Source organism: Malaclemys terrapin, chromosome 1 (genome assembly GCF_027887155.1).
Source record: "Malaclemys terrapin pileata isolate rMalTer1 chromosome 1, rMalTer1.hap1, whole genome shotgun sequence".
NCBI classification, from domain to species: domain Eukaryota; kingdom Metazoa; phylum Chordata; order Testudines; family Emydidae; genus Malaclemys; species Malaclemys terrapin.
The window spans coordinates 86403610-86416677 of NC_071505.1; the positions used below are offsets into that span (position 1 = coordinate 86403610).

The 13068-nt window shown below is 42.4% G+C and overlaps 1 protein-coding gene across 1 annotated transcript in view; it reads left to right on the plus strand.

The window, feature by feature from the left end:
• The window catches only part of ANO4 (anoctamin 4), a 316199-nt gene that overhangs the window by 191856 nt on the left and 111275 nt on the right, over positions 1-13068 (plus strand). Inside the window, exons 8-11 of the mRNA XM_054028953.1 lie at positions 4202-4302; positions 4549-4650; positions 8485-8529; positions 12883-13014. Of these exons, the coding sequence (XP_053884928.1) occupies positions 4202-4302; positions 4549-4650; positions 8485-8529; positions 12883-13014 (380 nt within the window). The remainder of the gene's footprint in view (positions 1-4201; positions 4303-4548; positions 4651-8484; positions 8530-12882; positions 13015-13068) is intronic.

Below are 13068 nucleotides of genomic sequence, written 5' to 3' on the forward strand. Positions count from 1 at the left end.
CCTATCACTGTGATAACTCAGCACCATTCATATCCGTTTATTTAGACCTGGTCTACACATAAAGTTTAACAGCATAGTCAGTTGGGGGGTGCCTTATTTATTTATTTATTTATTTTAACCAATGCTGTTAAAAGTTCTAGCGTGGTTGCAGTTATAACCCGTATAATTCTGCTTCTACCAGTATATCTTATGCAGTTTGGGGGAAACAGGATGAGCTATAATGGTGTAAGCACTTTTATCCCATATAACTGTGTTTATATTAGAGGGTATAGCCTGTTCAACTCTTCCCATATAACTATATCAGCAAAATGCTCCTAGTGTAGAAAAGATTGTTAGTAAATAATTGAGGTTATTGCAGGTTGTGGAAAATTCTTGATACAATTTTCAAACATTTTTCTAAATTTTCCATTTAAGGATAAAATAATCTGATCGTTCTAAGCCAGTTCCATTTTCCATTAAAAAAAAAAAAGAAAGAAAAAGACAACAAATGTAATGCTTGTGACAGGTTAATATGTTGATGACACTGGAGACTGAAGCCCATTATTTGTGCTACACAGAAGCAATGAAAGTGTCCATGCTGGCCTGTTTTGGAGGCTGGAACTGGAAGCATTTAGATTTAAATGGAAGAGATAATTAAAAGGACTTGTCAGAGCTGTTTTTCTATAGAAAATTGGGTTTTCAACTAGACAAAAATTTTAGTGAAAGTGTCTGCTTGCCACTAAAATTTTTGAGGTTTATGAAAAAACAATTTGCCCCCAAATTTTGACTTTTCAACCCAAAAACGTGTTGTTTTTTGCTTGTGTGGGATTTTCTTGTTGTTATTTTGTTATTTTTAAATGAAAAGTCCATTTTTCTTCTCCTGACCAGCTGTACTAATTAAGTCTCCCTGGCCATTCAGTTTGGGCCCTTCTGAAGACTGCCAACAATGGTACTAAGATAAATATATTTTTACTCTCCTCTAAGGATTGGATTGGGAGTGCCACTGGCCACCAGACAGTTATCATCTGGTGACAAGTTTTAGTCACTAGTGCCCCGGCTCTGATCCAAACAAGTGATATAGGGTCCTTATCTCTTTCCTTTTCCCATGAGTTTCATTGCCCAGGTTTGTATTTGTTTATCATCTTCCCATCGCTTTCCAGCTGACTGTTCCTGTTGATAAACATGGTTTCGATGTGTCAGAGAGGAGTACTGTTGCGTTATATTTTGTGTCAATAATGTGAAAAATTAACTTTACCTGCTGCTTACTTTTTAATGAGCAAAGCCCTAGTTGTCAGTGGGAAGAGTGGTGAAGTTCTTTCTTTCTGTTTTCTTTTTTTAAATAATATTTTGTTTCTAGTTGTAATGCGCTCTTTCAAGCAGTAGCATGCAAGAGACTTGATTTTTGGATTGGAGTGATTTGAGTACTTTATGTTTTTCATGCTAATAAGATCATTTATTTTATATTAAGTAATAAAGGAAAAGGGCTAAACTCACCCTGCTTTACCATGGCTTTCACTGGCATGGTTGAGGCACACAGCTCCCAGAGGTAGAAAATCCACCCTGAAAAGCAGCTGCCAACTTCCCCTGTACTAGGGAGCTCATGAAGAGTTAGCACAGCCTGAAAATTGGGTGGGACTGACTGACTGGGGCTGTGTGACCAATACAGACAGGAAGTCCATTGATTCAAGCCATACCTGCTCCTGTCTGGAACTCCTGTAATGTCCCAGTGGGAAGAAAAGTTGCCCTCTCTAGGCAGCAGAAACCTAAGGGAGGAAGCAGTGAAAACACCCAACTCGCCTCCCTGGAGGCTGCATCCCCCAGAAGTGCAGAAGGTCTTGTTGACGCAGAGTGGTGCAATTGCCATCGCTTTGCAACCGTAAAAGTGAATCGAGCCCAATATGTTTATTCATGAAAAATGCAAGTGTAGTGTTGTTAAACATCTCTTTCCAAGGACCATATGGCCAAAACCTTGGGAAGGCTGAGGTGAGCTATTGCTTCCTCCCAAGGGTGATCTAGAAATTCCCTCTTTATATAGCTTCCTAGGTAGCTGTATATCTGGAGGGGAGGGATGGCGGGGAAGACTGAGGTTTGCCTCTGGCTGCTCTGCTGTACTCTTTCTTAGCACTCTGGACTGAATTGGGCAACAGGAGACTCAACTCAATTTTCAAATGTGGGCCGCAGTGAATGCCACATTAATCCTGCATTTGGGTGCACATTTCAGAATTTAGGCATATAAATCCCCATTCTACATGTCAAAATGTTAATTTGAGCATCGGGATGCAAGATTTTGATATCCTATTAAGGTCCCCAGGTTTGGAAACTGATCCCAGTAAACTTGGCCCGACCAGTGAAAAGGAAAGATTTGATTGCAGAAAAGGCTTGGGGAGGAAAAATGTATTTGTGGTACAGGCCTCCATAGTATTAGTAATCAGAAAGATGTGACCTGTAGGTTGATACTGAATATTATCATCAATAAATGCTTTGGATTTTTCATAAAGATCGGAGATCTAAATTGACAGAAACTCACCATTATCTGTTGCTTCTCTGCAACTGCATAAACATGGTACTAAGTATATATACCACCTACTCACAATAATATACTGGAGGAGAAAGCCATAGATGAAGCACTGAAAAAGCACTTAGAAGTAGAGAGATACAGTATTTAATTACTAATCGAATGAAGAGAAGATTAACAGAAGCTATCCAAGATATTTTTGTAGCTAAGATGATTCACTGGATATTTTCTGTCAGGTATTTTATTGGGACCTATTTTCTCTCTTCAGTTTAGAAGAAAGCTGCATTTCGTTTTTTATTTCCCAGTCCAGTCTTGTTTTGCATCCACTTTTCTTTTTTTCTTTTAGAATTTCTAATGTTTTTCCTCATGAATTTTAACTATTCATAACTACTGTGAGAATATAACTTTTATATGAATAATTTCCCACTCATCCTCTTCCTCAGAAGACCCCTGAAACCCTCCAAATGTGTTTTGTTTAGATTTTCTACAGATAAATCTACAGGAATCACATTGCAAGGTATCAGTGAAACAAACCACATCCAATAAAGGAAACATTTTATTTCTCTTGACTACTTACAGATTTATGAGGCTCCTGTGTGAGAGGAAATGTTTAACATCTGAGAGATCAAATTCAGATAATTGTGGAATATCCATCCACCCATATCATTATCCTCATCCTCAGCAGTGAACAGGCCCCCTTTAACTCCAGTCATGTTTCCTGGTTATGTGTTGGTGGGTTTTGATGGTTAATAGAGAGCTGCTGTGGCTGTCACAAATTACATTATAAGTAATTCTGTGGGAATTTCACAGGTTTTTAAAAAGTATGTGAACAACTAACATTGTGCCTACATGGACAGCTATCAGCATTCTTCTTCATTACCTCTTTATACCCTGCCTTGTCCCCTAGCAACCACACAATCCCCTTACGTTTCCCATGTCCTCTCCATACAGAGCCTCACTTTCTCTCCTGGCCACCAGCAGAGCTGAATTCCTCCCCTCATCCCTCTCTGTGCACCACTATACATTCTTGTTAGGGTGATAGTCACTCTGACTCTGACATCCTGTATCCTTTTCACCCCACCATGGGGATTGCAAGGATTGGGGGCGGGAGGGAGGTCTCCTCACCCTCTACAGTCTGTGGAATTTCCCCAGGTGGGAGAATGCAGATAGCCCAAGGTCAGGCTGATTAAATCACGTCACCGTGTATTCTTTTTCTTTCATGAAAACATATACGCATGCACATGTGGTAATATCTGCTGCAGTATAACATACCTGGAAAAGAGACCCCAGGTTGGAAGGTCCTTGTGTCCTGTAGAGGGGAGAAGTAATCAGGCCTCTTGTATGCTATAGTGGCAGGATCAGATCCAAGCCTCAATCTGAGTCTGTTTCTCTCAGGCTAGCAGGAGCTAGGAGTGCATGTGAAGCAAAGCACTCAAACCTGAGGCTCAGATGAGTGTTTCTTGCATTGCTTCCTGCCCATCCACTGTCATGGATACACTTTTCTGGAGGAAGACAGCCCATTGGAAGGAAATCATCAGAGCAATGTCAAGGATGAAGTTTTTTATGTGCATGTGTGCATTTGTGGAAAGAAGAAATCCTTGCAATTCTGAAACATACCTGTGGGTGGGTGAAAATTGACCAGTGTTAAAGTTTCTTTGTTCTATGGCCCTCACTTGGCTTGGTGGCTGTTCTGTTTTTCTGTTACAGTCATCTTTAACGAACAGTGATATCATCTTTGTGAAGTTGCATGCCCCATGGGAGGTCCTGGGCAGATATGCAGAAGTAATGAATGTAAGAATGCCTTTCAGGTAGGTGTAGTTACATTTTGTGCTCAGGCTTTACTGTAAAGAGAGTGTAAAACTAAAATGGAAATGCACCCAGAAAAGCTATTCTATGAAATACCTCACATATTTAGAAAATATAAATGGAGTGACATAGATACCATATTCATTGATATTTCTTGTTAATTTGCCTGCAATTTTAGTACAATAGCAGTTTTAAATTAAGGTGACCTGTAGCAGCGCAGCTATTTTCATGGGGTATTCTATCCTTAGGCCCTTTAACCCCTTCACTGCCGGAGCCCCCTGCATACTCGTGCGCTGCTGTTTTTTAAATGGACATGTCCTTGAAATCAATGGGCAGTCGAGACGATCCAGGTACGTACGGCAGCACAGAAGGTGCATGTCTGTTGGACGTATCTGGCATGTTCGGCACCTGTAAATTGTCTGTCTGTATAGTGTGTAGTTGGGGAAATACAGAACATAAATAAGCATTCTATCTAATAGAAGACTGGAATTCAGACGGAAGATTTTCTTTTGAAACATAGAGTTTCTCTTTGAAGGAGTAGAAATGGTATTCTGTGCTACTGATGGGCAAATGAATTCCAAATGGTCATTCAGACCCACTTTTCCCTCTTGTCAAATATGATTTGTATGATGGGTTTCAATCCTGATATTAAAAAAATCAGTTTTATTCTACTTGTTATAAAAACTTTGTTAAAATAGTGTTAAGTGTTTGGCTTAAATGGACCAAACTCAAAGCTTCAGAGGTTCTAGTTCTCCTTTCACTTCACTGAGATTACATCAATATAGCTCCACTGATTTAATGGGATTACTCCTGATTTACTCTGATATGAGCAAGAGGAGAAGAAAGGCCAGAGTCACAAATGGTGATTGAACCCTCAGAGAACTTCTGTGGATGTCTCCTCCCCATTTTGAGATGAAAATGTGCCTTTTACTGTGTTGTCATATTCTTAGTTATTAGGAAAATGAAAGATGAATTAAGGACAGGTTTTCAGACTCAATCTGCATTTAGTGGGATTTTCATTTTAAGACAAACCTCAGAATTCTTTAGCCTTGTTTAACTTTCCCTTCTGTGTGTTTTTAACATTAAAAAGGAAAAACAATGTAAATTGTATCATGAGTGACTGCAAGGGTATTTAAAGTGTGCTACAAATATTAAGACAATGGGCCAAGTTCACCCAATGTAACTCCACTGATTTCATTGGCATAACAGTGGGATGAATTTGGCCCAATAAACTTTAATAGCACTTGTTTGTCAGGTGGGAGCATGATCCAGCAAAAAGTAGAATTTTGGGTGGAAAACCTGGGCCTTCCTGGTCTGGCTTGCTTACCAGAAGTCACCATTTTCAATAGACAGCAGTTTCAACATGCGTTTAGCTTATATTTAAAAACTAAAAATGACAGTCAGTGATTCTTTGATGTGCTACCTGTTCATGGCTTCATTCTTTGCACAGCCATTGCAAAGTATTATGTCAGTAATCTATCATATGAAATCACTGCAATGTTACTGCAAAAATGTGTACTAGACAAAGTTTTTGCTTAAAAGTTTTATGCCCAATATTTTAACAGTAACTTAACTGTTTAGATTGTAAAAACAAAGGCCAACATATATCTGCCTTGGTTTTTGTTTTCAGTGCCTAATCTGAGACACCTATGCTCTGATTTTCAGAGCTCCTGAGCACGTGCAGTTCCTGATAACTTAAGGCTCAGCACTTCTGTACACCAGGCCTTTTGTATCTCAAGCCGGGGACCCAACATTAGTAGACACTTCTGAACATTTGGGCCAGACTAGGCAGCATTTTCAAAAGCACTCAGCATTGGCCTGACTGTGCTCCCACTGAATTCAGTGGGAGAATTAACATTGACGTCACTAGGGGCAGGCCCGCCGACGGGGGTGGGGTGTGTGCAAAGGGGGCAATTGCCCAGGGTCCAGGGTGATTTAAAAGGGCCCGGGGGCCCCCAGCTGCCGCCAGCAGTGCACCGGGGCTAAGGCAGGCTTCCTGCCCATGCTCGCTGCACACCGCTCCCAGAAGCAGCTGGCACGTCCCTGCAGCCCCTGGAGAGAGGATGTCCGTGTGCTGCCCCTGCCCCAAGAGCCAACTCTGCAGCTCCCATTGCCCGGGAACTGCAGCCAATGGGAGCTGCGGGAGTGGTGCCTGTGGGCAGCAGCGCGTGAAGACCCTCTGGGCCCCCCGCCTAGGAGCCGCTGCCAGAGGGGTGTGCCGGTCACTTTTGGGAGCCACCCGAAGTCAGCACCAACCCCCTGACCTCCTCCTGCACCCCAACCCCCTGCCCCAGCCTAGAACCTGCACCCAAACTCCCTCCCAGTGCCCGCACCCCTTCCCACACCCAAACTCTCTCGCAGAGCCCACACCCCTTCCCACACCCAAACTCCCTCCCAAAGCCTGCACCTCCTCCCGCACCCAAACTCCCTCCCAGAGCCCGCACCCCACACCCCTCCTACACCCAAACTCCCTCCCAGAGCCTGCACCCCACACCCTCTCCCTCACTCCAACCCCCTGCCCCAGCCTGGTGAAAGTGAGTGAGGGTGGGGGAGAACAAGCGACTGAGGAAGGGGGATGGAGTGAGCAGGGGGCGGGGCCTCAGAGAAGGAGCGGGAATGGGTATGGTCTCAGGGAAGGGGACAGGCAGGGGACGGGGCAAGGGTTTTGGGTTTGCATGATTGGATAGTTGCCAACTCTACTGGGTGGGCAAGGGAAAGCCCTGGCTGTGCCGGAAGAGCACGCTCAGCAGCTCAGCCGGCAGCTCACTGGACACCAGCAGCGAAACTGGCAGCTAACTGGGCACGGCTTCTGTGTGCATGAGGGCCCATTGACTGTTCTTCCCATGGGGCCTGGAATTACTGCCAGCGGGCCTGACTAGAGGTAGTGTTAGGTCAACACGGAGTGCTTTTGAAAATCTACTCCACAATCTGGGCTTTAATGATCTGCAAAATATCTTACATTATTTAAATTCTAAATGCTGAAAGTAATTGAAATTGATAACTGATTTTCATACCTCTATCGTTTAAAGCAGCAATACAGCTTTTATTTTCAAAATTTGCCAAACATAATTGCTTCTAAGGCACTAATGGATATTGCTATGCTATTTTAAAATATGTCCAGATATGCAGAATGAGCTGTGTGGTGTAAACCCTTCATTTTCCAGAATTGGTATAGATCAGCATTAAATGATGGAACATTTCAGAATACATAGAAACTGCCTTGGGTTAACAATGACTTCCAGTGGATGACAAAGTCAAACTAAGGAGCAAGAGACTGGAGTTCAATAAGCCATCCAAATCTTGCCGTAAGGAAGATTAAGACACCCGCACCTGAACTGCCCTCAAATTTTTGAAATGTGTTAAGATGCTGAAGGCAATGGGCCAAATTCTGGCAGGCACTGTGCACAGGAGCATACCAAGAGAACAACGACCAGCAGCAGGACTCAGAGAATGGGGCGGAACCAGGACACCCCATTCTGGCTCCAACCAGAGCTGATAGGGATGTTGCTCTGCAGGCCCTCTGTGACAAGAGCCAGGAAGGGGCAACCTGGGGTTGGGTCATAGGAGTGAGGGGTATGGTCAGAATGCTTATACTTGTGCACTCCTGACTCCTCACTGACCCCTGTGCATGCATCCCTCCTCCACCCCTGCCCATACACAGTCTATATGTTCATCTGTTTGGGGGGGAGGTTATTTCCCATAGACCCAGCATTTGTCCTGATAAATACTGCATGTATGATGGTATAGTTTAGTGTCAGGCTTTGGTTTCCACTTTCCTGGATTTTTAAACATTCCCCTATTTAAACAACATGTAATTTATCCAATGCTATATTTAATGATTAAATTATTGGCCCTTTTTAAATATTTTTTATTTATTTATTTGTATTTGCCTTGTAAAGAACAAACATCCATTTGCTGAATCCTTTGAAACCAAAATGCCTCTGAATCCCTGTCCTCCAGGCATTATAAACAGCAGAAAGAATGACAAAAACAATTACTTTCCTGCAATTCAAACAGTGCCAGAATTTGTCTTGGGCTCCTGTGACAGTTCTGTTAATCTCTCTTTTTAGTCTCTTCCTCCACCTCTTACAGGCTTCTATCTTCAATTTCCTTCCTTGCTAGTTCATACTGTAACTGACGATGGGTTTTCTTCTCGACTGGCTTCATTTTTGCTGTTCTTCCAGGAGAAAAATCTATTACCTGCACCGCCGGCACAAGTTCATGAACAGGTTGGTAAATCACTCAAGATGGTGTATTTTTTTGGCAGATCAGACTTCATAGTCAAACTCTTGGGAAGGTTCAAGTTGTAAGGAGAGTTATTAATGTACATTCAAGCCTACCATTCCTGCAAATACAGTGGTTGCACTTTCAAGGTTTCTACCATTTGAGAGAGAGATTATCAGTTTTATCAGTTTTTCCCATTTTAAGTATAGGGAATCTCAAACTGGTAGAATCTTTTAAAATGGAAGAAGCTTTTTCAGTGCAACAATTGCAGCTATTTCTCCTCCCATGTAGCTAAGTAAGGAATTTTGGGAGGCTAACAATATCATTAGAATCTGTTCTTTATTATTCACTTTCAGCATACAATACGCCCTTCCTCTCTGGTGCTGATGTCAGTGTTATTTATTTATTGTGCTGTCAGTTGCATAGTGCTTTACAGTAATAGACAATGAACCAAATTAATCTCTGGTGTAACTCCATTGAAATCAATTCAGTAACATGAGAGATGAATCTTTCCCAAGATTTTTGCCTTGAAGCGCTTCTGCCCAGTTGCTGAATGCCTTAAAGACATGTTTGATGCATGTTTTGTATCCAACTTGTAAAATAATCAGAGGTTTTCAGTCTTCACAATTTTCACCCTTTTTGTTTGACTCAAGCATTTCCTTGGCCAACTAAGCAAAAATGTCTCAAAAAATACCGGAGAAATGTACCAGCTTGGCAAGGATCGGTCTGTATATTGGTATTTAGTGCCTGCATGATGGTGGGATTTTCAAAAGTGCTCAGCACTGGTCATACTCTTCACTCCTGGAAGTCAATAGTGAAACTCCCATTGATGTTGTAGTGGTATGGATGCTTATTGCCTCTTGAGCACCCCCTCATGGACAGAGGTCACTCTACAGCCCCCTGCCTCTGTTGCTGGCCCATCTATTCAGGGGCCCTTTAGGAAGTCAGAGTTCACAAAGTAGTTAAAAAATCCCCAGAAGGGACCCCAGAGAGCTGTCTGGTGCACACTGTCGTCCCCTCCCTCCAGGCCCCTAAATCCAGTTCAGTGTCCCTCGCTCAGTAGTCCAACACAAACTCTTTCAGAACAAAACACAAACAGACTCAGTCTTCACCCCTGTTTCAGATGGGCACAGCTCCTTCCTCGCTGAGGCTCAGTCTCTCCCCTGCTTCTTGGGCAGGGTCTCTCAATTTAGAGAGCTTCCTCCTGTTTCTTGCAATCTCAGTGACTCTCTCAACTCCTCCCCCCGTCCCCTGCAGCTTCCTGTTGCCTTTTACCCAGGGATCACCGGATTCCACCCTGGTTTTGTAATCAGGGCTGGCTTAGCCCCAGGCTCTCCAGACCATGGGCAAACCAACCTGTTACAGACTTCCATGGGAGCAGAGGTGGGGCCAACACTGGGCACTTTTGAAAACTCCTGCTCAAGAGTGATAGGTGCTTCACACTGCAGATTTGATAGAAGGTGGATATTTACAGGTAAAGATAATTTACTGTAGCTTGACAAGTTTATTTGGAATTTATTAAAAATTCAGTCTTTTTACTTTATGACATTAAATTCCATTATTCCCTGATGATGGTATGATGGTATCAACATTATAGTAAACACATGGTTTCATTGGTAGATGATATATGATCTCTCCATGGAATACAAATCTTTTCCTTGGTGGACAGATGCTATAAATACGAATCCTTCTAAAGCTTGTTACTTCTCCATCTCCCAAATAAGTGCTATAGGGTTTGGTAACTTTAGAATCTCAGAAGGTCAACAAAAAGTGGGAGGGATAGCACAATGGTTTGAGTATTGGCCTGCTAAACCCAGGGTTGTGAGTTCAATCCTTGAGGGGGCCACTTAGGGGTTTGGGGCAAAATCAGTACTTGGTCCTGCTAGTGAAGGCAGGGGGCTGGACTCAATGACCTTTCTGGGTCCTTTTCAGTTCTAGGAGATAGGATATGTCCATTAATTTAAATTTTTCTAAAGCAATGTCAAGTATGAAGGTATTAGTGGAGTTATATCAACCTGGGATAAATTCAGCCACAAAGTGCTATAAAAGTCTTCATTCCCTGACACCTGTAGAAAGTGGGCAGATATTGCATACCTGAAGCAACATATTGTTTTTGGCCAGACAGAAGGAGTTAGTGTTTCATGACCACTTGCACTGAATATAAAAACATCCCTGCTCCACAACTGGTGCAGTGCTTGAATGGAGTCACTACGGAGTCTTTCTCCTGCCACTCCAATCTTCACAACCAAGTGGCACTAAATTGATTTGGATTGTAATCAAAGGCACATGGTTGGTTTAACCAAAATAATGGCACACATGGAAGGAGCATGCATAGGTTCTTGTGTGTGTGTGTGTGTATGTATGTATTCATATTCAATTTTGTGTTTTCATTTGCTTGCTTAATGAGTCAGCGTGCCATTTGAGCCCAGTATAATGAGTGATCTGGTCTTTTTATAGTGTTTAAGTTCCTGGATGACGAAAATACCTGGCTAAACCTAGAGCTCATATTATTTCAGCCCTATAAATAGTTCCTTCAGACAAAAATACCAACCAAACAAAAAATCCTGGAGAAAAACAAGCACAAATGTCAAGGTGTTCAGATTTATTTCCAGTTCTGTAGAATGCTAATATACAACTCCAGTATGAGGCAATGGGGACAGGTTCAGTTAAAATAAGAAATGACTTGAATGTTTGTCCATTTCTTGAGCTAAACCCAAAGCCTTTTTGAAGTTTGGGCAATTTTGATAAAGGACGTGTTTCAGGGTGCAGTCTAGTGCAGGCTACCCTGCAGCATGGCACAACAGTCACCCTGCTCTTAGTTTCCCCCTCAGACAAACACAGATGCGCCCAGGCATTTTAAATAATGTTCTCCCACTTATTGTCTGTTTTATTACCATAACATGAAATAAGCTTTAGAGCTGATTTTAAAAAATGGAATTCTGTACCACAAGAAATTCCAATATTTTTGTCCATTTGTTTTCATTCAGAATTGAAATTTAAAAGTGTTGATATTTCTTGGAACAAAAAGTTCCAAAAATTTTGATTTGGAAACTCTGAATCTTCTTTTTTATTGAGTTTGTTGACAACATTAATATCATGGGAGTCCCATGTGGCACACCCTGGTGCCCAGCCACATGGAGAAACTGCAGTCCATCATGAGAAATATAGCCCTATAGGGGAGAACGAGGGCATGAAGGATCTGGAACTACAACTTCCATGAAGCACTGTGGCAGCTCAGAGAAACACCGAGATTAATAAAAAGCAACAGAGGGTCCTGTGGCACCTTTGAGACTAACAGAAGTACTGGGAGCATAAGCTTTTGTGGGTAAGAACCTCACTTCTTGCATCTGAAGAAGTGAGGTTCTTACCCACGAAAGCTTATGCTCCCAGTACTTCTGTTAGTCTCAAAGGTGCCACAGGACCCTCTGTTGCTTTTTACAGATTCAGACTAACACGGCTACCCCTCTGATACTTGACACCGAGATTAATGTCGACCCAAAATGCAACATTTTGATTTTCTTAATGGAACATTTTGCCAAAATCAGTCTTTGCCTACAGAAAATTTTGATTTTGACAAAACTTGCAAAACCCAATGAGAAAGTGTTTTGTTTGAATTTTTTTGACAAGCCCAAAGAAACATAAAGTATCTGTGGCTCTGCTGGATTTAAACCATTCCTCTCCTAGTCAGCGGAATTCTCTACAGCCCTCCTTTTAGCACCTGCATCACTTACATCCTCGGTGCAGGGTTCTCCTCAGCCCTCCTTTTAGGTGCTGCCCTAGCAATCATTTATCCCTTACCTATATGGTTCTCTGCAGCCCTCCAAAGGGTTTCAGTCCTTCTGCCCTTGGTGTAGAGTATCTCACAGCCTTCCTTCTAGGAGCTGTGTCTGAATCCTGGCAAGCTCCCTTAACCTGCCACCATCCTTGCTCTGTATCAGGAGAAACTTCCTGTACTCCCTGCAGGTCTCCCTCACTGTATGAACATCTTATAGGAGGTCCCACCTTCAAGCTGCTGTCATGTGATCCTTGGTCACATGACTCAGGTACAGGCCACAGCTTGATTCCTTAAGCCCTTGAGCTTTGTCACGATTTACAGCATCATGTACCATAAGTTCTGCTGACACAAATAAGAAGACTCTGCTCTACCAAATTCTGGTTATTCATAATCTGAGGACACTTTGGCTCAAAAATGTCATATCTGGCTTCTTAGTAACTGTTAATTCTGAAGTCTCCTTATTTGTGTGTGTGTGGGGGGGGGAGTTGTAAATAAAATCTCTCTTTGGCTGATTTTAATGTAACGGATAAGCAGGCACTGCTTGTTCTCTGTCTCATTTGATTTTACCTTTTGTGTACTGCAGGATCGAGAGACAAATCAGCAGGTTTCGAGGATGGTTACCTAGAAAGCCTATGAGACTGGACAAGGAGACACTGCCAGACCTGGAGGAGAATGACTGCTATACTGCCCCTTTCAGTCAGCAAAGGATCCATCAGTGAGTATTTTATGATTTAGTTTAAATGCAAGGCAAAAGTATACTACCAGATTA